The 24558-nt window shown below is 45.7% G+C and overlaps 1 protein-coding gene across 3 annotated transcripts in view; it reads right to left on the bottom strand.

The window, feature by feature from the left end:
* Window positions 1-24558, bottom strand: part of LOC310854143 (CLIP-associating protein 1-B-like) — a 95049-nt gene that overhangs the window by 2378 nt on the left and 68113 nt on the right. For 2 of the 3 annotated variants that reach the window (XM_083758660.1, XM_083758661.1), the window contains 15 exons: window positions 23823-23846; window positions 19964-20217; window positions 19738-19801; window positions 18181-18344; window positions 16963-17185; window positions 14300-14392; window positions 12372-12518; window positions 11938-12047; window positions 7966-8107; window positions 4858-5095; window positions 4318-4371; window positions 2704-2906; window positions 2168-2296; window positions 1182-1388; window positions 373-489 (listed from right to left, as the gene is read on the bottom strand). In XM_083758660.1, coding sequence (XP_083614786.1) covers window positions 373-489; window positions 1182-1388; window positions 2168-2296; window positions 2704-2906; window positions 4318-4371; window positions 4858-5095; window positions 7966-8107; window positions 11938-12047; window positions 12372-12518; window positions 14300-14392; window positions 16963-17185; window positions 18181-18344; window positions 19738-19801; window positions 19964-20217; window positions 23823-23846 — 2169 coding nt within the window. The remainder of the gene's footprint in view (window positions 1-372; window positions 490-1181; window positions 1389-2167; window positions 2297-2703; window positions 2907-4317; window positions 4372-4857; window positions 5096-7965; window positions 8108-11937; window positions 12048-12371; window positions 12519-14299; window positions 14393-16962; window positions 17186-18180; window positions 18345-19737; window positions 19802-19963; window positions 20218-23822; window positions 23847-24558) is intronic. The other variant, XM_083758662.1, reaches the window with a different exon arrangement.

Here is a 24558-nt window from a genome sequence, read left to right as displayed (position 1 = left end):
AATAATAATACCTGGGACTTATATGGCGCTTTTCTAACACCCAAAGACGCTTTACATGTGTGGTGGCCGGGGGGGGGGGGGGACATGAGAAAAGACAACTTTATTAGAAAACAATTAAAATAAGAGTAAAACCAATAAGAACTGTACATGTAGCAGCTCGGGAATGCTATTCGGAACAGGTGGGTTTTCCGTGCGGTTTTGAAGGTGGGGAGTGAGGGGGCATCCCGGATCTGTTTGGGGAGGGCATTCCAGAGGGTAGGGGGCGGCCACGGTTATAGAACGTGCGTGCGAGCGCGTGTGTATGTGTGTATATGTGTGTGCATGCCGTAACTGTGCACGTGCGTCTGTGTGCGTGTCTACGTGCATGCGTACCTTGCTCCCTGTGAGCTGAGCCAGGTGTGGTTTGAGCTCCTCTCCGATCACGGAGTAGATCGCCACCAGACAGAACACGCTGGCCTTCCTCACACTGCTCTCTGTGTTGTCATAACCCTGCGACACACACACACACACACACACACACACACACACACACACACACACACACACACACACACACACACACACACACACACACACACACACACACACACACACACACACACACACACACACACACACACACACACACACACACACACACACACACACACACACACACACACAGTGATGTCATAACCCTGCGACACACACACACCACACTGTAACGTCACTGTGATGTCATAATCCTGCGACACACAGCACATGCCTAATTGTATTCTACGTCCGAGCATAGACATGCCTCTGATTGGCCTATACAGAGCATAGACATGCCTCTGATTGGCCTACCGACACTGTACGTCTGGCCAGACTTTCCTCCGAGGTGGATGTAGCTATATGCCAGTCTGCCGCGAGGTTACTCCGTATACAAGAGAATTTTAACCCATTCCGAACGGGAACCCATTTTGGTGTTAGCATCATGTTATGCTTTAGCTATTGAAAAATAGCAGATCTACAAGCTCATAGCGCGCCACCGAGTGGCGTGCTACGAGCTTGTAGGTCTGCTATTTTTTTTTAATCGAAGAACCACTGACATAGAAACATAGCTTTTTCAGAAAACTGTCATTTTCAAACAGACATTTTTAGAATCTGATCTCAGGTCAGAATGGGTTAAAAAGAAAGTATTTTTTTTGTGTGTTACATACCTGCAGCAGTCCGGGGATAATGTCGGGCAGCAGGGAGTGCAGGGACTCCTTGGCGATGCGTTCTATGGCCCGGGTCTGCATCTTGATGGCGGCCAGGTTGATGGGGTAGTCGGCCGTCTGCACGATGGGACACAGAACCTTGATGCACTGCTCCGGATGGCCGGAGCCCGCCAGGGTGGAGGCCGTCTCCTCCGCCGCACGCACCACCTGCCAGAACACCGTCACACACACAGTGGTGGATGCACTTACTTGTTTTACTTATGGGCGGCGGTGACTCAGGGGTAGAGTGGCCACTAGGGGGCGGCGGTGGCTCAGGGGTAGAGTGGCTGGATGTTCGAACCCGGGCTCCCCCAGAGTCGAACAGAGTGTTCAGTGTCCTTGAGCAAGACACTGAACCCCTGATTGCTCCCGATGTGCAGGTTAAGTGCCTTGCATGGTCTCCGCCGCCATGTGTGTGTGTGTGAATGTGTGTGAATGGGTGAATGTAATGCACAATCTCTGTAAAGCGCCTTGGATAAAAAGCGATATGAATGCACCATTTATCAATGCTGCAATTTACAAATACTAAAAGCCGCGGAATTCAAAATGTACTTGAGTAAAAGACCCCCGGCCCGAAAACCTGTTTATACGGATGCAATATTCGGTCGGCAGCAGTGTGCAAACGTGATTGACATTACCTTTTTCCCCGTGCTCCGACATTCGCTTTCGATATTCGGCCTGAAAAACGCGTCCTAAATTATATAATATATAATAAACACCTTTATCCCATTCTGACCGGGCACCCATTTTGGTGTTAGCATCATGTTATGCTTTATCTATTGAAAAATAGCAGATCTACAAGCTCATATCGCGCCACCGAGTGGCGCGATATGAGCTTGTAGGTCTGCTATTTTTGAAAAATCGAAGAACGACTGACATTTTTTTTATCTGATCTCAGGTCAGAATGGCTCTAAGAAGAACCCTGCTCATGGCGCTCACACACACACCTCCTTGTGAGAGTCCTTGTGGGCCTCCAGGGTCTTCATGATGGTCAGCTCGGCGTAGTTCTTGAAGCGGGCCGGCTGGTTCCTCAGAATCTCCTTCAGGACACGCAGCGACAGAGCCCGGATGGTGTGCTGCACGCCGCGGACGACAGAGAGAGACGATGTGTTTAGGGTTTATTTTCTGCACAGCAAAAACCCTCTACAGAAAACTGTCAGGATTTAGCCCATTCTGTCCGGGCACCCATTTTGGTGTCAGCATCATGTTATGCTTTAAAAATAGCAGATCTACAAGCTCATATCGCGCCACCGAGTGGCGCGATACGAGCTTGTAGGTCTGCTATTTTTGAAAAATCGAAGAGCGACTGACATTTTGACCTGAGATTCTGACCTGATCTCAGGTCAGAATGGGTTCATCAGACCAGTGTGTGTCCGGCGGAAACCTCGTATGAATCTGATCTCAGGTCAGAATGGGTTAGAAGGCATTGGTAGAATTGTCCTCAGGTCTAAATGTGTGTACGGTGTGCTCCGTGTGTCCTTACGTCCTTGTCTCCCAGCGTCTCCAGCAGCAGCAGCAGCATGGTCTTGAAGTGTTCCTCCCAGATCACCTGGCTGTCCTCCCGGGCCACCTTCAGCAGCTCCAGCAGGGCCGCCCGCCTCTCCTCGGGGCCCCTCTCGCCCGCCTGGCCCTGGGACAGCTCCTTCAGCAGCTCCCCGACCAGCTCCAGCTGCTCCGCGGGGCCCGCTGCAGGCAGGGGTGACAATTGCAATGGAAACATTAGAATGCCACCTAGAACAATCATACGTATTAGGGTGTTTCTCATCCATCCCAGTCAGTTCACCGTTGAGCTAATTCTGACTGAACGGCAGCTGTCAATCTAACAGCTGAGTCTCCATGCTTACTATACCACTGTTGGCAAAACATGTATTTGTGTAACTATCCCATTTAGAACAGAAACAAGTCTAGCACCTGATAGGTGCTAGTACAGGGGTGGGCAACTGGCGGCCCGGGGGCCACATGCGGCCCCCGCATTCACTTAATGCGGCCCAAATGTTAATATCAGAATACTGATTGATTTCAGCTGTTTACAATTCCAAAACCCGCTTTAATTACTTCATGACTAGTATTAAATGACTAGTACTTAATGACTAGTATTAAAATTTTATTGTGTCCAATGTAGTTATGTTAACAGTTCATAAAGTTAACTATAACTATAACTAAATGCATTTGAAATTCAATAAAAACTAGGTTACTTTTCAGGATTACAAAAAAACCAAAAACAAAATAAATGTCAGGTTCCCAATTCAAATATAGCAAAAATAGCCGATCTACAAGCTCAAAACGTGTCGCAGTGCGACAGTACGACAGTAATATGCAATGTGGCCCCTCTGGAGTCAGTGTGGAAATATATTGGCCCTCGCCATCGTCAAAGTTGCCCACCCCTGTGCTAGTAGGTGCCCACCTATGTCTTCCCCTCTCAACCTACAACCAAGAAAGGACATGTTGAATGACCACCTGTTACTGACTGTCTATTTTATTGTTGTAAATGTGGATCTGCTGGGGAAAAAGGGGTGGTGATTTCAATGATGCCAAAAGGAGAGACTGGATGGACGCCCTAATAATGCATACGTATGATTGTTCCATGTGGCATTCAAATATTTCACACGTATGATTGTTCTATGTGGCATTCTAATATTTCCATTACACAAGTAACGTCCCGGGACACACACAGGAGGACCGACGTCAAAACGTACCCTCTTGGAGTTAAACAGTGAGGATTTCACCGCGTATGAGGCTCACGTTCAAAATGCACATGAATATTGAATGAGATTCCGTGACTTATTCATGAGGTTGTCCTTATCTTATAGGGACGATCAACTGAATGAAATATTGATGCCATTATTTTGTGCAATGATGACTTTAATGATGACAACCTTCTAGGTGCAAGGCTCGAAGATACAAGTTGAATTAAAGAAAATGCCAGCACTCATAATGTCCTTTTCCACATGATTTTATTTACCTCTGAACGTACGCGTTCTGGCCTGTTTGGCCTTCCTCAGCGTGAGGAAGGCCATGAATCATGTGAAAAGGACATTACGAGTGCTGGCATTTTCTTTAATTCAACTAGTAGATCAGTAATAAAATAGGAACTCACCAGGGAAGCCCTTGGGGTGAATGCTCTTGTTTTCACCACCGTCCTGTCGGCGACCTACAGACCAGCCGTGGGATCAAAGGATTAGTTTTATGTAAAAATAAAAAACTAGGCAAGTACTTTTTCCCACCACTGGTAATCAATAACATCATTAGCCCATTCTGGGCGGGAACCCCTTTTGGTGTTTTAAGCGTTATGTTATACTTTAGCTATTGGAAAATAGCAGATCTACAAGCTTGTAGTTTGTAGGTAGCTTGTAGGTCTGCTATTTTTGAAAAACTCCTGAAATTGTGGCGCAAATCTTTTAATATAATATTCTTTCAAAGCGAACGTTTTTAACTCAACTCTTTGCTTCTGGGGGGGTCCCTGGAACAACATATTTTCAGATGGGGGGTCGGTGGCCAATTACATATATTTCTGGGGGTCCTTGACATGAAAAAGGTTGAGCACCACTGACATAGAAACATGGGGGTTTTTCAGAAAACTATTAGAAGACATATAGTAGAATCTGTTCTCAGGTCTAAATGGGTCATCTCATCTCACCGTCTCTGATGTGGCCTTCGTCCTCGTACAGGGTCTCCTTCAGCGAGGCCTTGTCCAGCGTGCTGATGCTGTCCGAGTAGTTGTAAGGGTTGTAGTCGCGGAGCCTCGGGCCGGAGAAGGAGCGCGGCGACGGCGTGTTGAGCAGGGACGTCTTGTTGTCCAGAGCCATGCGCCCTCCTCCTCCTCCTCCTCCCTCCACCATGTCCACGCCAGAGTCCAACGACGCACCCCCACCCAGCTGACCACAGGAGAGGAGAGGAGAGGAGAGGAGAGGAGAGGAGAGGAGGGGAGGGGAGGGGAGGGGAGAGGAGAGGAGAGGAGAGGAGAGGAGAGGAGAGGAGAGGAGAGGAGAGGAGAGGAGAGGAGAGGAGAGGAGAGGAGAGGAGAGGAGAGGAGAGGAGAGGAGAGGAGAGGAGAGGAGAGGAGAGGAGAGGAGAGGAGAGGAGAGGAGAGGTTTAGCACAGGTGCTTTCTGCCAAAATTCGAATGAAATGGCAAATACGAAAAGTCAATTGAAATAAGAGAAATGCCTTTTCATTTTGCCATTTCATCTGAATGTTGGCAGCTTTATGCGTCCATAGTGTACAACCTCAGAGATGTGCCATTCGAACTATTCCCTTCACTTCATTTTTAGTTAGAGTGTGCTTTCGCCAACACCAACTCAGGACTCCTGGATCGCTGCCCTCCACAGTCCACACTCTCCTATCTATCTGTTTCTTAAGCTCTTCAGTGTTAGCCAAGCTGTCGCACTGCAGTGTTGGTTGGCAGTGAGTTGGCTCCCACAGAGTCAATTTACTTGCGTCAAGTTGTGGGTGCCTGACGAAGTGCCCTGCCAGCCTCATCCTTCTCTCTCTGACTTTGTCTGTGCACACAGACATCAAAGGGGGCTCCTTCGGCCAACAACCGCCCCGTACTCCAGACCACGGATGTAGTATTTACTATGGTGAAAGAAATGATAATGCCACTCCTTTCCATGCCATGCCAGAAGGCGGGATTCAGGATAATTGCTTTTTTTCCCTTCCGAATGCTCCTGAACTTGAACGCAGAATTTTGTGTTGAACTAAATTGTTTCTAAATCCATGTCGTAGAGTGCGCAGGGTTTGCGCCCCGAAAATAGCTGATCTACAAGCTCTCAACGCGTCACACTGTGACACGTTGAGAGCTTGCAGATCAGCTATTTGCTATTTTTTGTCCAAAAGTGACCTCTTACGGGATTGGTGGTAGGTCCTGCATGTTGGAGTCACTGATTAGCCTCATGCTAATTCTACTGCTCTGCGTGCCAAGCAGAGGAACTCTGCCCATTCAGGGTTTCTGAATAGAATTAACATATAACACCTATAGGCAAATGCCCCCGCCTTTCACTCTTGTGAAAATGCTAATTTACTGAACATAAAAAACATATTCAACAGCAAAAAAATAATCTATTAAACACTGCAAGTCATGGCTTAATATTAGTAAATGAAAATATTTTATATATATAATGGGGGCTGGGGTCTGAAATGCCAATTAATCAATCTGAAATCTCCATGATGGGTAGTACTATTACTTTTGGTGTCAAATATATTTTGATCCTAATCATTTTCTACTTTAAGTACAATTTTTGAATGCAGGACTTTTCCTTCTCCTGTGTTTCTGCCCTTTGGCATTTACTACTTATATTGAAGTAGATGTGAATAACAACAAGTTATTAATAATAAGTCCCAACGCTGATTATTGGGTAACTACAGAATTAATGAAAAGTCACGTGGACTGGAGAAACATCTGCAGTTACATCACATGTCCAACAGATGGCAGCATGGGGCAAATCTTATGACATTTAGACAAGATTTTAAATGTTTCTCTTAATAGTAAGAGGTTCCAAAAATTGCATCATAGCCCAGACACGAGGCCCGGGTGACGCATATATGTTGTTCTCATGGTGTTAGCATGGCTGCTCTCACTAGACGTTCATTGAGTAACCAGTACCACCCCAAGACAAGGAAAGATGGCAAAGGGGTCGTTGCAGTGAAGCTATGACAATCTGCCTAACAGTTTCTCTTATGGTTGCTCTTGGTGGATTCAGTTTATCATCCATAGTGAAAGATCTTACATCATTCTGTGGTGTTTGTGTGATTAAAACCACAGATTGTGTTTCCAACAGTTTGATAGAAGTGTAGAAAGTGTGGAGTTTTGTCAAGTTACCCACAATGCATTGCAGCGCCTACGTTAGAATGCATTGCTCTCATTGGTCTGAATGTGTCACGTGATTGACTTCAAAATCATCTTGTTTCTTTTCATTTCTTTCTTGGTATTTGTTTGGTAAATATCAGTGGTGAGAAGTAACTAAGTACTTTTACTTAAGTACAGTACTTAAGTACAATTTTAAGGAATTTGTACTTTACTTGTCAGGTTACCCACAATGCATTGCAGTGCCTACATTAGAATGCTTAGCTCTCATTGGTCTGACTATCAAATTATTGAGTAAAAAAAAAAACTCTTGGTATTTGTTTGTTTGGTATTAAAATATACATTTGAATCTATATTTTGTGTTTTTCAGGTTGCTTTGTTGGAGATGTATATCTGATCAGCTCTAGAACTGATAAGATGTTTCTCACTGTCATATGAAAATGGCTTTGCATTGCAGTTTGTATTCCTAATAAACTAGACAAACACATATCTACACATATCTACACATATCTACAAGCTCATAGCGCGCCACCGAAGTGGCGCGCTACGAGCTTGTAGGTCTGCTATTTTTGAAGAAATCGAACAACGACTGACATTTTTTAGAATCTGATCTCAGGTCAGAATGGGTTAATCAGACACAGTGTGTGTCCAGTGGAAACCTCGTGTGAATCTGATCTCAGGTCAGAATGTATTAATGCTGTAGTTATCATCATCACCAGGCTGGTTAGATCAAACCAACTCAAACCAACCAACTTTAAAATGACAATAACATGTAGAATAATCGATCAACGTTTGTGCCAACAGCGTGGAATTGTGGACCATAAATAGTGAATAAATAACGGGCCCTTGATATGAAAAAGGTTTAAAACCACCGCTCTATATTTCATATATTATTTGTAGGCGTAGTACAGTCTCTCTCCTCCCCCCTCCCCTCCCAACTCACCTCTCTCTTCCCGTCTCTCCTCAGAGGTTCCATCAGGTCTTCCTGGCTGCGGAAGCTGAAGTTCTGGATGGCCTCCGTGACGCCGCGCAGCGAGCTGTAGATCTCCTCCGAGTTCAGGTTCTCGCTGTCATACTCCAGCAGACTGCATGCACGCACACACACACACACACACACACACACACACACACACACACACACACACACACACACACACACACACACACACACACACACACACACACACACACACACACACACACACAGAGACAGACAGACAGACAGACGGACCTTATTAAACAGTAGTAGGCCTATACGAGCGCCGCGCTGTCACACAGAACGATGAGAATGAAGACTCTGTTCGGACGTGTTGTGCCACATTCTCTGAAGCTTTACACATACACACATTATACACATTACAGGAAGTTCTAGGGGGGTCTAAATGATAGTTTGGAACCAAATGGACCCCTATGGGTCTGTAACTCTGAGAGTGTACAAATGGAACCAAACGGAAACCAAACGACTCCCAGAGTTAAATTAACATTGATTGTACAATATCATTTGGGGGGTCCCAGAGATAGAAATGCCATTTAACCCATTCTGACCGGGCACCCATTTTGGTGTCGGCATCATGTTATGCTTTAGCTATTGAAAAATAGCAGATCTACAAGCTCATATCGAGCTAGTAGGTCTGCTATTTTTCAATAATCAAAGAACGACTGACATTTCTAGAATCTGATCTCAGGTCAGAATGGGTTTAATCAGACCAGTGTGTGTCCAGTGGAAACCTCGTATGAATCTGATCTCAGGTCAGAATGGGTTGACATGAAAACGTTTGGGAACCACTGCATTACAGCACAATACAGTTACACCACAGTGACCACAGTGACCATGCCATGGAACAAGCCTTCCTGTACGTCTCTACGTGTTTTGATGAATTGAACATGGTGGACCCTCTTGTAAACAAGTGTAATGCTTAATCGGGTCGTCCACTCACAGTTAACAGTCTTTGTATTGAGTTTGTGCTTGAAATGTACTGTAATTCTCTGCGACCACTCACATTCTGTCTGTCCAAAGTTTCCCGTGTCACATGTGCCAAAAGTTGGTGTGAGCCTCAGTGTTGTTTTCGTCGACTAAAACTAAGATGAAAAATGTTCGTCGACCACCTTTTTCCACTGAGGAAAACTAAATGGAAACTAAATCAAAACTAAGCTAAGACTAAATATACTGACAATTTCGTCAACAAATAAAAACTAGACTAAAATGTTAGGAAGGGACTAGTGGACAAGAGATCCACTATAAGTCCTTTTATAATTCGTTGCATGCTGAAATTAGCAGAGCACCACAACAGCTTGTAGATCAGCTATTTTGATTTGTCTATTTGTAAAAACAGTCATTACGACGGCATCAAGGCCTGCCAAAATACATTTTAGTCGACTGAATCAACTGTAGATTTAGTCGACTAAAATGTTATGATATTTAGTCGACTAAAACTAGACTAACACTAAAACATTCCAGGTGACTAAAATGTGACTAAACTAAGTGAAAACTAGTCAAGAGACTAATGACTAAAACTAAAATCAAAATCTGCTGCCAAAAACAACCCTCGTGAGCCTTCTCATTTACTTCTTTGAATAATATATATATATATATATATATTTAAATTAAAATAGTATACAGTACTTAAACAACAAATCAATGTGGGAAAAAATGCCAATATTTTTATACTCAAGTAAATTCAGTAGTCTGACCGACTAACCGATTCAGAAATTGTTGGTACAACGCTATCACACTAAAATAGAGGAAATAGCAGATAAGATATACAAGCACACAACAGTAGAGGAAATAGCCGATATACAAGCACATTCTATTTTCATTCTGTGTGTGTGTGTGTGTGTGTGTGTGTGTGTGTGTGTGTGTGTGTGTGTGTGTGTGTAAATGGTACGACAGCGTGTTTGATCCATGGCAGGTTAACGGGACAGAAGTTACCCCACATTTAACCCATTCTGACCGGGCACCAATTTTCAGCATCATGTTATGCTTTAGCTATTGAAAAATAGCAGATCTACAAGCTCATATCGCGCCACCGAGTGGCGCCATACGAGCTTGTAGGTCTGCTATTTTTGAAAAAAATCGAAGAACGACTGACATTTTTAGAATCTGATCTCAGGTCAGAATGGGTTTCATCAGACCAGTGCGTGTCCGGCGGAAACCTCGTATGAATCTGATCTCAGGTCAGAAATTGGGTTAAAAGGGTTCACAGTGAAGTGCACAATCACATGCATAGGTGTGTGTTGACTGTGCATGTAGACGAAAACCCCCACAAGGAGAGACGAGACGAGACGAGACGAGTTGAAGACAAGACAAGACACGACCTGAATAAACTTCACGTTTTAAACATCGTCCACGGATACGAACAATAACGACAGAATGAAAGTACAGCGACAAACGTTGAGCGGATGAACAGACATATTATTATCGCTCCGGCAATGCAGAGACAACAGTGTGTTGGGGGGACCTTAAAGTCATAAGGGTTTCACAGTACAAAGTGATCTCATGAGTCTCGGTAATGAACATACAATCACAGAGAAGAAAAATGAGTTCCAGTTGGTGGAAAAAAACCTGCTGGAGTGTTGAGTCTCTTGCTTACAAATGGAACCGTCCTTCCAATTAAAAAAGTTACCTTTGGATGAATGGATTTGTCAGTAAAATGTCTTGGCCTCTAAACCCAGTCGCTGTACTGTGATACCCCAAATGGAGGATAAGAGGAGGACTGGGGGTGGGGTGGGGTGGGGTGGGGGGTTTGGGGTTACCTGGGAGAGTAGGCACGCCGGAGAGCTTTGAGGGAGGAAGGGGGCGTAGGGGGGGTGGGGAAGGGGACGGGGGGGTATTTAGAGAGGCCGTCTGCACTCCAACCCCAATGACGACTGTTTGAAAGATGGAGGGATGGATGGAGGCGGGAGGGAGAGAAAGATGGAGGGATGGATGGAGGCGAGAGGGACAGAAAGAAGATGGACAAGGATAGCGTTGAGGAAGAGAGAACAGTGTAGCGGTAGATTAGATGAAAGGTGAGGAGAGGAGAGAAAGCAGGAGGAGGAAGGAGGAGGTATGGGTGACGGAGGGAGGGAGGGAGGGCGAGGGGAAGAGGAGAGGAGAGATCCGTGGAGAGAAGATATAGAGATCGTGAGCAACGGGTCAAAGGAAGAGAAGAAGTTCTGCGTGTGAAGTAAGAGTTCGACAGCATATGGCGTAAAAGAAAACATTCAGAAATACTGTGTTTAAAATCACACAAGGCAAGAAAAACTACGACAGAAGAATTACTCAGTTTCAATCAATGTCCAGCAGGTTCTAGATGATTAAAAAAATAATCTGGATTATTGCACATCATTGGAATATGAACTTCAGACTAGTCCGTCATATCGAATTAAACAATATATCAATATCTCAGGCCGATATATGATAGCGACCGCTAGTTTAAATGGTAAATGGTGCATTTATATAGCACTTTTATCCAAGGCGCTTTACATAGATTGTCCATTACATTCAACCATTCACACACACATTCATACACCGATGGCGGAGGAAACCATGCGAGGAACCAACCTGCTCATCGGGAGCAATAAGGGGTTCAGAGTCTCGCTCAAGGACACTTCGACACCAACTCTGTCTCTGGGGGAGCCCGGGAACCTCACGGTGCAGATCCGGGTGTTCTACCGGCCACTTTAACCCTGAGCCATTGTGAACGTTTAGCACTCTCAAAAGGACTGCATAGTATCTGTATCCTCTTGTGATTTTCAGGGGGAGGGGGAGCAACAACAATCAATAGCATTAAATGTTCATCAGTTGGTAGGGTAGCTATTAGCATTAGCATACCTGGGAGACAGACCGTGTGAACAGTTGGTAGGGGAGCTATTAGCATTAGCATACCTGGGAGACAGACCGTGTGAACAGTTGGTAGCATTAGCGTTGGCGTACCTGGGAGAGAGACCTCCATGTGAACAGTTGGTAGGGGAGGTCAGAGGACTGCTGCGACTGCTGGGGTGCCGGGGAGGCGTTCGTCGGTCTGCTGTGTTACTGGGAGACGCCTGTAGGGGACGCCAAAAACACACAAAGCTGTCTTTAGCGCTACTGTACATGTACACTACAGTGCTAAAATAAAAATATATACAGCAGCACCTCTAGATACAATACATATAACCTTGGGGGTCCTTGACATGAAATGGTTTGAGAACCACTGATATAGAAACATGGGTTTTTCTGAAGACTTTTTCTAGAAGACTTAGAATCTCGAATCTTTAGAATCTCGAATCTTTAGAATCTCGAATCTTTAGAATTTAGAATCTAGAATCTTTCCTGTCTAAATGGGGTAAAGTACCATAAAGTAAAAGCATGAGCGTAGTTATAGTTACCAAGCCGGTGTTGGCGCTGGCGTTCCTCAGGTGGTTGTGGAGCAGCTTGGTGGTTCCGTCCTGGAACGTCTTGGGCAGAGCTCCCAGGAGCATGGTGAACTCTGGGGTGTTCAGCTCAAACAGGGCGATCAGCACCACCTGGGCTGCCTGTACACACACACACGCACGCATGTACACACACACACACACACACACACGCGCGCATACACACGGACATACACGCAAGCACGCACGCAAGAACAGACACAAAGCGTCAAAGAGGAGCTCAGATAATCGAACGATTCTTCACGGCGATTCGTTACGTATTCGCCACGTATATATATATCCACCTGCCTTCACGCACAGCTCATGCACAGCCGCTATAAAAGAGAGAGAGAGGTCAACTTTATAAAAAGGTATCGGTTCGGTTGGCACGGTTCGGTTAGTCAATCAACAAACAGCCAGCGATCCATGCAGGTGTGTAGGTATGTCACATACTGCCATGAGGGTAGGGAACTGGATTCTTTACATATAATTAAGACAACTGGTCACAGTTGGCCGGCTGGAACTAGAATTGCGAAAATCCACCAGGCCATTTCCACTGTTTTATCAACATACTCTTATGACTAGAGATGAACCCATTCTGGGAGGGGAACTCCTTTTGGTGTTATGTTAGCATTATGTTGTGCTTTAGCTATTGAAAAATAGCAGATCTACAAGCTCGTAGCGCGCCACTCGGTGGCGCGCTACCGAGCTTGTAGGTCTGCTATTTTAGAGAAATCGAAGAACGCAGTCGTTCTTCGAACAAACAAAGCTTTTCCAGAAAACTGTCAGGATGCAGAAGACATTTTTAGAATCTGATCTCAGGTCAGAATGGGTTAAGTATGAATGTGTATACAGGCTTTATAGGCAGCATACTGGTCAGCGCAGCAGTTAGTCCATTCCCATGACATTCATTTTCATTATTTAGGCCTATATATCAGGGACGTGCAGAGTGTGTTAGAGGGGCAGCGGCTGAAACCCCGTGAGAGGGCACTTTTGGACAAAAATAGCAGATCTACGAGCTCTGCAAGTTGAGAGCTTGTAGATCAGCTATTTTCGGGGCGCAAACACAGCACTCTTCATCTACTGGAGATGCGGTCGTGTACCACATGGATTTTGAAACAAATTAGTTCAACGTAAAAATGCTGCGTTCAAGTTCAGGAGACTTCGGGGGAAAAAAGCAATTCTCCTGAATGCTGCCTTCCGGTATGTAGTAAACGCTGCATTTGTGGTCTGACAAGAGCAGTTATTTAATACAGACGGGTAAAAGGGCAGGGTCCTGTCTGAAGCCCCCTTTGATGTCTATGTGTGTGCACGTGCCCGCTATACAGTATATGATCCAGATATACTGTCCTGTGTTTATTCAAAACATCAACAACAACAACAACAACAACACATATCACATCCATGTTTTTGCCGTTAAAGCTGACCCCCCCCCGAATAGCTGGGAATACCAAATGAGTCGCCCCTTTACCAACTCGCCCCGGGCGTACAGCCAGCGGCCTGGTATTCATAAAGTAACCTAAGTAAATTATGCTTAAACGTTTATTAAACCTAACCTTATTCCTAACCTTAACCTCTGCAAAACTATGCCTATATAAACCTAACCCTATACCTAAACTTAACCCCAGTAAAACTATTCCTAACCCTAAACTTATTTCTAACCTTATTCTCAGTAAAAAAATAAAAATAAAGAATATGAGAACCGTCGCAGACCGAGAGGTCGGCGGAAACATCGAGGGGCGAGATGGTTTAGGGGCGACCCCCCCACCCCCCCACCCCGTTCTCGTAGGTCACAGGCCAAGCCGGGCGGGTTAGAGATTGGAGGTTATATATTATGCATAACGATAAAGAGGGGGGGGTTTTGTTTTTTTCATGCTGTTGCTGGTTTGGCTGGATGGTTCTACCTGTTTACACCTCTCCTCCAGGTTGCCCTCCCCAGGCAGAGAGGCTACGGTGCTGGGGGGACGCAGCTCTTCCCCAGCCCAGTTATGGAGGGTCTGGGAGGAGGAGGAGGAGGAGGAGGAGGAGGAGGAGGGAGTTCCAGAAACAAAGACAAACAGGACGTTGGAAAAATAATGACAAAACACAACACAAAAGAAAGAAAAAAAAAAAAAAAAAGAAGCTGAACAGATTATGATGCAACTCAAAAGATTATGAAAGAAGAAACATGGGATAAAAAATAAAAATGGCACTTCGCCTAAAGTTGAAGACATAATCAACGTGATTTTAGTGTTTAGTGTTTTTTTTTCTTTTCTCCCCCCTTTGACATCACAGAGTTGAATGTGAGTTTCGTCATGGATTACAGCCCATGTTGTTACACAGATTACACTCACACATCATGTTTATCCCATTCTAGACGGGAACCCGTTTTGGCGTTTTAAGCATTATGTTATACTTAAACTATTGAAAATACGAGCTTGTAGGTCTGATATTTTTGAAATATCGTGAAAATGTGGCGCAAATCTTTGAATATATATTCTTTCAGAGCGAACGTTTTTAACTCAAATCTTTGCTTCTGAAGGGGGGGCGGGGGGGTCCCTGGAACAACATATTTTCGGATGGGGGTCGGCGGCCAATTACATATATTTTCGGGGGTCCTTGACGTGAAAATGTTTGAGAACGACTGACACAGAAACATGAGTTTTTCTGAAAACGGTCAGCATTTAATAGAAGGCATTTGTAGAATCGTCCTCATGTCTAAATGGGTTATTTATGTCCTCAGCTTCACCAAAACAGGATTTGGGTGCAAAATCGGCGAAGTGTCCCTTTATAACAAATCTAACAGAGCTAGTGTTGATGAACCTACAGTAGTATCATCACTGGTTATGGTGATGGGGAACAAACTAAATGGAGGATGTATTATGTAGCTAATTATACATTAGTCTCGCGTAGCCAGACAACTATTCCACAATCTCCGAATGCTACAGTATATAGAGTCTGGACCTATAGCCCCATGAGCTGAGTAACAGAATGCTGTATAGAGTCTGGACCTATAGCCCCATGAGCTGAGTAACAGAATGCTGTATAGAGTCTGGACCTATAGCCCCATGAGCTGAGTAACAGAATGCTGTATAGAGTCTGGACCTATAGCCCCATGAGCTGAGTAACAGAATGCTGTATAGAGTCTGGACCTATAGCCCCATGAGCTGAGTAACAGAATGCTGTATAGAGTCTGGACCTATAGCCCCATGAGCTGAGTAACAGAATGCTGTATAGAGTCTGGACCTATAGCCCCATGAGCTGAGTAACAGAATGCTGTATAGAGTCTGGAACTATAGCCCCATGAGCTGAGTAACAGAATGCTGTATAGAGTCTGGAACTATAGCCCCATGAGCTGAGTAACAGAATGCTGTATAGAGTCTGGAACTATAGCCCCATGAGCTGAGTAACAGAATGCTGTATAGAGTCTGGAACTATAGCCCCCCTGTGAGCTGAGTAACAGAATGCTGTATAGAGTCTGGAACTATAGCCCCCTGTGAGCTGAGTAACAGAATGCTATATAGAGTCTGGACCTATAGCCCCATGAGCTGAGTAACAGAATGCTATATAGAGTCTGGACCTATAGCCCCATGAGCTGAGTAACAGAATGCTATATAGAGTCTGGACCTACAGACCCATGAGCTGAGGAACAGAATGCTATATAGAGTCTGGACCTTAGAGTATATATATTTATAGAGAAGGCACCCAGAGGAAATCTTGAGGCGAAATGGACATAGTGGCCGAATGAAGGTATTGCAGCCTGGCCCCAAACACATGAACGCGCTGTCCGTTGACTATCATTGTACACGTTCACGACGGACGACGCTCGTGCGGGTTCAACGGCAGCGCGTTCATGTGTTTGGGGGCCACTCACCATTGCAATCCGTCCCAGAATGCACTCTGTTCCTACCAGGAAGGAGGAGTGAATCCGCCTCATGCGCTTTTGAGCAACTTAATGCAAGTGGATGGGAGGAGAACTCGGGTGTCTTCTCTATAGATATACTCTATGGTCTGGACCTACAGCCCCCATGAGCTGAGTAACAGAAGCTGCCATTTCCGTTCAAGGAAATATATTTTAAAATATCTTTAGAGCTTATTTTTTTATTTCCTTTTCTGCTAAGCAACAAGCTATAGATGCTTAGATGTTTTCTATTCATATTAGGATAAATGTGCGCGACTGTAAAGACGAAACGGAAGTGGCGAGGAGGCTCCACTTCCGCTTCATAGTTGACTCATGACAGCTCTTCCGTTGGCCCAGACTGTGTGATGAAGCGTTTGGAAATCGCGGAGGCAACAGTCTGGTAACACGAGACAAATTATACATCAACGTCCACTGGTTAACTCTTTGCTAACTCGATGACTGACACGGTCCTGGTCTGTTGAAATGAAAACCCTCCCAGTTTGCTTAGAATACTAAACATGAAGAATGAACACGAAACTTAAAGACAGACACTAAATGCAAAGACAAACTGCAAAAACCCAGCGAACAACAAGGAGGCCATCTTTCAAGCGATGGATCTCACCAACATCGTTGGCCATGATGGGAGGTGGTCTGAAGCCATGTTTTTTGTACACTATCGCCCGTTACCTTGCGCACGTCGGAGCTCTTGGGCTCGGTGGTCCAGGTGATGATCCGGGAGACGGCCAGGCGGGTCTCGCTGGAGTTGACAAAGTCCCCGGGGTCCATCTGGCGGGCCAGGGCCTCGATGTAGCGCAGGATGGCCACCTTCACCTTCAGGTTGGGCGTCTGGGTCTGGTCCACGATGAACCGCATCAGGATGTTAAACTGCTGCTCCAATGAGAACGACTCCCTGGACGGAGGGGAGGGAGAGAATTACTACAAGTAACCTTTTATTCCCATCCAATTTATTCAAATGGTATTGAATTAACCCATTCTGACCTGAGATCAGATTGAAAAAATGTCTATTACATCCTGACAGTTTCATTATTAACCCATTCTGACCTGAGATCAGATTAAAAAAATGTCAGTGGTTCTTCGATTTTTCAAAAATAGCAGACCTACAAGCTCGTAGCGCGCCACTCGGTGGCGCGCTATGAGCTTGTAGATCTGCTATTTTTCAATAGCTAAAGCATAATATGATGCCAACACCAAAATGGGTGCCCGTTCAGAATGGGTTAAAGTTAGTTGCTCAGGGGAGGGAAACTTTGACGATGGAGAGGGCCACTACTATTTCCACACTCCCTTCAGAGGGCCATATTGCATACTATGTGGTATAACTCAAAAGCTTGTAGATCGGCTATTTCTTTTGCTGTATTTGAATTGAAATCCTGATTTCTTTTGGCTATTTTGGAATTGTTATCCTGAAAAGTAACCTTTTTAAGTTTTTATATAATTTCAAATGCATTTAGTTACAGTTATGTTGACTTTATGAACAAAATACAAATACATTGGACACAAAACAGACATTTTAATACTACTCATTAAGCTACTAATAATAGACTATTATAATGAAAGCAGGTCATGTTTGCATGTTCTTTGGAATTATTTGTTGAAATAAATAATATATGGGCCGCATTAACCCATTCTGAACGGGAACCCATTTTGGTGTCGGCATCATGTCACGCTTTAGCTATTAAAAAATAGCAGATCTACAAGCTCATAGCGCGCCACCGAGTGGCGCGCTACGAGCTTGTAGGTCTGCTATTTTTTGAAAAATCAAAGAGCGACTGACATTTTTTTAGAATCTGATCTCAGGTCAGAATGGGTTCATCAGACCAGTGTGTGTGTTCCAGTTGGAAACCTGGTATGAATCTGATCTCAGGTCAGAATGTATCTCTCTCTCACCTGGTGATGTCCAGGGCCTTCTGCACCTTGGCCTGCACTGAGCCCAGCAGGTCGGCGCCCATCTTCTTCAGCAGCTGGGTGAGCAGCACAAACAGCCAGTCCTGGAGGTCCTCCCTGTGGAGGAGGATGAAGTCCACCAGGGTCTCCAGGAACATGCTGAACACCTGGGGGGGGGGGGGAGAGAGAGAGGGGGGGGGGGGGGAGAGAGAGACAGGGGGGGGGGGGGGGGGGGGAGAGGGAGAGAGGGGGGGGGGGAGAGAGAGAGAGAGAGAGAGAGAGAGATAGAGAGAGAGGGAGAGAGGGGGAGAGAGAGAGAGAGAGAGAGGGGGGGGAGAGAGAGAGAGAGAGGGAGGGAGAGAGAGAGAGAGATAGAGAGAGAGGGAGAGAGGGGGGGAGGGGGAGAGAGAGAGAGAGGGGGGGGGGAGAGAGAGAGAGGGAGAGAGGGGGGGGGGGAGAGAGAGAGAGAGAGAGAGAGAGAGATAGAGAGAGAGGAGAGAGAGAGAGGGGGGGAGAGAGGGGGGGAGAGAGAGAGAGAGAGAGGGGGGAGAGAGAGGGAGAGGGGGGGGAGAGAGAGAGAGAGGGGGGGGAGAGAGAGAGAGAGGGGGGAGAGAGAGAGAGAGAGGGGGGGGATGGAGAGAGGGGGGGAGGGAGGGAGAGAGACAGATAGAGAGAGAGGGGGTGGGGGGAGGGAGGGAGAGAGAGAGGGAGGGGGGAGAGAGAGAGAGAGAGAGGGGGGGGGATGGAGAGAGGGAGGGAGAGAGACAGATAGAGAGACAGGGGGTGGGGGGAGGGAGGGAGAGAGGGAGGGGGGAGAGAGAGAGAGATTGAGGAGAGAGAGAGGGGGGGGAGGGGGAGAGAGAGAAGAGGGGAGAACGTGAGCAGGAGAGAGAGAGAGAGGGGAGAACGTGAGCAGGAGAGAGAGAGAGAGAGAGAGAGGGGAGAACGTGAGCAGGAGAGAGAGAGAGAGAGGGGAGAACGTGAGCAGAGGAAACAGAAGGAGGGATGGACAAACAGAATGACAGAAACAACAGAAGAGACAAGTGGCCATAAGTTAGCGAAATGTGTGGCAAATCTGCCAAAGGTGTCTACTATCATTATCCTTATCATTATCCCATATCAAATGTTTTGTTTCAACCCAACTCCCTTGGGAAAACGTTGTGCAAGAAATTAAATCAAGTTTCTAAGTAATAATGCCCAGTGGGCGATTAGACTTGACATAACACAACATTGTGTCGTGTTATATATTAGGTTAAAATCTGTTAAAACACATGAACCAGTAACCTGGCGTTATCAAAGATGGACACTTACTCTCTGGGGTTAGAGTCCACAGCGAGCGCAGACGCACAGACAGACATGCAATGTAACAAAAAACACAAAAAGACAACGTTAGTCACTGACTGTAGTCATCTGGATTAGTTTGGAACGAGGAGACGTCTTGGAGCAAGGGGGGGCGTGTGTGTGTGTGTGTGTGTGTTTGTGTGTGTGAGTGTGCATTTGTATGTGTGCGTGTATGTGTGTGTGTGTGTGTGTGTGTGTTTAGGGGGGTGGTAGTCTTACCTTGCTGTGTGGGTCTGCGAACATCCTGGTGAAGATCTCACAAAGCCTCTTCAACTCCACACGACTATGAGAGAGAGAGATTGAGGAGAGAGAGAGGGGAGGGAGAGAGAGAGAGAGAGAGAGAGAGAAGTGGCCATAAGTTAGCGAAACACACACACACACGCACACACACACACACACACACACACACACACACACACACACACACACACACGCCATACGGTACCTGAGCAGCCTCTGGCTCTTGAACAGGTTCTGGAGGCCCAGCAGCCCCTCCTTCCTCTCGGACCAGTTGGCGCTGGCGCAGTGGTTGAGCACCTCGGCCACGTCCTCCGTCTGGCGCATGTAGTGCGGCCCGCCGCCGCCGCCGCCGTTCCGCGAGCTGTACGAGCGCTCCGAGCAGGCGCTCGACGCGTCGCTGTTGGCGTCGTCGTCGGAGTACATGCCCGGGGACTCGAACCGGCGCCTCACCGGCCGCCGCTGCGCAGCGAGGAGAAGCAGCCCCGCAAGGGAGAGAGAGAGAGAGAGACGGAGGTAGGGGAGGAAATAAGAGAGAGAGAGAGAGGTTGGCGTTACGCGCCAGATGCGTACATTTCAGCTCTTACAAGCTAGTTAGATCTGTGTGTTTTTCGGACGTGGGCATTTCGTACGACGAAGCATACATTTTGTGAGATCCGTATTAAAGGGATTGTGACATTAAAAAAAAAGGTTTTGGAATTGTTCTTGTTTTTTTTAGGTTTTCTAATCTCAATTGCACCCAAAAAACATGAACTTTTAACATTCAGTAGATTTTCTGTGATCTGGGGTTTTCTGGCTCAAACAGGTGCTCTGATTTGCCGGCAGTAAGTGACATCACTTACTGCAAATCCCATATATGTCAATGGGATTTGCCAGCAGATGTCACTGTTTTCACTGTGTTGCCTGTTTTCATTGTAGCTCAAAAGGCCCCAAAAAACCCCAAAGAAAACTTCAGACCACAGAAAATCCACTGAATGTTCAAAGTTCAGGTTTTTTGGGTGTAATTGAGGTCATAAAACCTAAAAGAAAAAAGAAAAATAAATGAAAATGAATGTCATAAAACCTTTAATGTCGAATATCACAAATATGTCACACAAAAAAAAGGCCATGAGCTCACAGCGGCTACATGCGTAACTAGCGAGCAGAGGGATGGATGTAGGAGAGATGGGCGTTTTAAAACATCTGTGTTGTTGATATTGAACCGTTCTTGGTGTGTGTGCGTGTGTGCGTGCGTGCGCGTGTTTCATGCTTTTAGAATGTTTCATGTTAATTCAACAGCTAGTACTGCTTTCCTAACATCTAGCATGCAGCTGCATGCCAAAGGCATGGCGGTCACACAGAGGGAACGTGTTTGACGCCATGCTGAACGGGTGAGTTGATTTAAAGCGACTCCTGTGTCGCTGCGCTTTGTCACAATTAGTATCTTTGATGGGTCTTTTAACGCAGACCCCATAGGCATGGTGGCAGCATGCCACCCCATAGGCATGGTGGCAGCATGCCACCCCATAGGCATGGTCATGGTGGCAGCATGCCAGTAACAGATGGTTCGGAGGCGTTATGTTAGTTAGATCAATGGCCTGCAAAGCTGCACTCGCTCAACACGAAGAAGAATGACACGATTGGACCACTTTGAGCCTACAGTAGCATACCTACTTAGAGCATGCCATTATAGGCAAGAAATGCAAGCGCATTGTGATACGATGCATTGTAAGTAGATTAGATTGGATATTTCTTGCCATTTATCGCCTGATAAAGTGCATTGGGCTTAATTTGTTAACACTCCGATTGCCCGGGGTTATTTTTAAGCAATAAGCCACGAGAGGTCTCAGGTTACCGGGTATTTTACACTGGCTGGGGGCGTAGGCAGACCCGACGCGCAGCGGAGGGTCTTCTACCTCCCAGCCAGTGTAAAATACCCGGTAAGCTGGGGCCTCGAGTGGCTTATTGCTTTTCTAAAACGGTTACAAACATATAGCAATATTAACCTAATAAAACTATTACATTCACAAAAGTATCTACGCTTTGCGCCACCAGAGCGAGCGAGCCAGAGCCACAACACTTCCTTGTTTTGCTCGGCAAGTAGCCTATGTGACGGGGAGAATAGCGCTTGATGTATTTACGGGGCTGCCTGGAGCCACACATTCACAGTCATATGAGCCGGGCGGTGCTTAAGACGCCCGCATGGCATGTGTTTGTAAAGCAATCAAGCGCTCCCCTTCCCCAGTTCAGCTACAAGGCTGCAGGATGTACAAAGTGATTGAAGGAGTGGGTTATCGGTCAAATTTACACCGGTCACGTGACGGTAACCAGCCAATCAGAATGAAGTATTGGGACTTCTACCCGTTTTAGAAAATCCATTCAATCATAGCGCCCGGTGATTTCTAGTCTCCCTCTACGTCGTCTCCAGTCATCTCGGATCTCCATGGCAGGGGAGCACTTTTACCGACGGACCGGATGTTATCCCGGATGGGGCTGAAGTAGCTAAATGTAGCCAAAACACTCTAGCCCATTCTGACCGGGCACCCATTTTGGTGTCGGCATCATGTTATGCTTTAGCTATTTAAAAATAGCAGATCTACAAGCTCGTATCGCGCCACCGAGTGGCGCGATACGAGCTTGTAGGTCTGCTATTTTTGAAAAATCGAAGAGCGACTGACATTTTTAGAATCCGATCTCAGGTCAGAATGGGTTCATCAGACCAGTGTGTGTCCGGCGGAAACCTCGTATGAATCTGATCTCAGGTCAGAATGGGCTAGAGGCGATCGGCAACAACGGGAGGTATGACTAAATCTACCTCGACTAGCGACTGGACCGCAGTGGGCCGTCTAAGACATGATCTTTTCTTAGAATTGGACGGGATGATTTAGATCAAGAGTTATTAACGTTTTAAGATTTTCGGTCTCGTCGGCAAAACAGGGGGGGGGGGAACTTTTACAATGACGTCCCAACATCGAATGTTGCGCAACAGGCGCTCCCAGGCTGCGGTTTGCGATGCGATCGGTTTTGATATCAACAACCTCCGTCTTTTTGATAAATCCTCGTCCTGGGTGTTAGTAATTTAAAGGACGGTTGATCGGGGTGTTAATGAATGCTTGATTGCTTTTATGGCCAGAAAAAGAGGACAGCGATATAAGCGATAACGGGCGACCACGGGTGATTCAAACTGGAGAACTGCGCATGGCGGATTTAGCCGCGGATAACCACAGTTTAGGGTGGATTTGGGTCATTCAAATATATTCTAAACTAATATTGGATAAACCACGGGTGAAATAGAGTTAGAGTTAGAGTTTTATTTGTTTTGGTCATTATAACAAATCAATCAAACAAATCAATACATTTTTTTTGCAAAAGAAACAGACCAAAAAGGTGTAGGCTGAAGCCAAAGCTTATAGTGCCTACCCTTCTAAAAAATAAATGGCTTTCATAAGTAGAATAGTACAACAAGGCAAACAAATAATGTGGGAAATGAATTAATGGCATCTATCTATACTTACTATAGCTTTTAACCCATTCTGAACGGGAACCCATTTTGGTGTTAGCATCATGTTATGCTTTAACTATTGAAAAATAGCAGATCTACAAGCTCGTATCGCGCCACTCGGTGGCGCGATATGAGCTTGTAGGTCTGCTATTTTTGAAAAATCGAAGAACGACTGACATTTTTAGAATCTGATCTCAGGTCAGAATGGGTTAATCAGACCAGTGTGTGTCCAGTGGAAACCTCGTATGAATCTGATCTCAGGTCAGAATGGGTTAAAATGCACAATCTCGGCAAAAATCCCGCAATCCGCAAGTGGACCCAAACAACACAATCAGCCATGTTGGATTGTCCAGGGTTCAGCTATAGAAAACACCAAATGAATAAACTTCATGAGACTTGGGATGAAGTCCGTTCTCATTCATGAATACTTTCCAGACTTTGCGTATATATAGGAACCCCCGACAATAACGTCCGTGGTTATTATGTGATAATGTGGAGGGGAAGGTCGTTGCGTCGTTGCGTGACGATGGAACATGCTTTGCATGCAAACGGAACGGAGGAATGAAGTGGAGTCGATGTTATGTACCTTACTCCTGTTGTCTCCCAACAGCTGATTGGTCAGATTGACCCACGAGGAAGAGGAAGAGTGAGAGAGTCAATTACATCACATTTTAAGAAGTCCACGTTACAAATAATCACAGCACTTTGACGGGAGAAGTATTCTACGGAAACCCATTCCGGGCGTGAAACCCTTTTGGTGTTTTAAAGCATTATGTTATACTTTAGCTATTGGAAAATAGCAGATCTACAAGCTCGTAGCGCAGCACAGAGTGCCACGCTACGACTCACGAGCTTGTAGATCTGCTATTTCTTTTGGAAAAAAGTCTTGAAAATGTGGCGCAAATCTTTGAATTATTATATTCTTTCAGAGCGAACGTTTTTAACTCAAATCTTTGGTTCTGGTGAGGGTCCCTGGAAAAATATTTTCAGATGGGGGGGGGGGGGAATACAGACAATTCTGGGGGTCCTTGACATGAAAAAGCTCAGAGCGCGCCACCGAGTGGCGCGCTACGAGCTTGTAGGTCTGCTATTTTTGAAAAATCGAAGAACGACTGACATAGAAACATAGCTTTTTCAGAAAACTTTCATGATTCAGAAGACATTTAGTAGAATCTGATCTCAGGTCAGAATGGAAAACTGTCAGGATGTAGAAGACGTCTATAGAATCTGATCTCGGGTCGGAATGGAAAACTGTCAGGATGTAGAAGACATCTATAGAATCTGATCTCAGGTCAGAATGGAAAACTGTCAGGATGTAGAAG

Source organism: Protomyctophum parallelum, assembly GCF_964188405.1.
Source record: "Protomyctophum parallelum genome assembly, chromosome: 23".
Taxonomy (NCBI): domain Eukaryota; kingdom Metazoa; phylum Chordata; class Actinopteri; order Myctophiformes; family Myctophidae; genus Protomyctophum; species Protomyctophum parallelum.
This window is presented reverse-complemented; position numbering and strand designations above follow the sequence as displayed.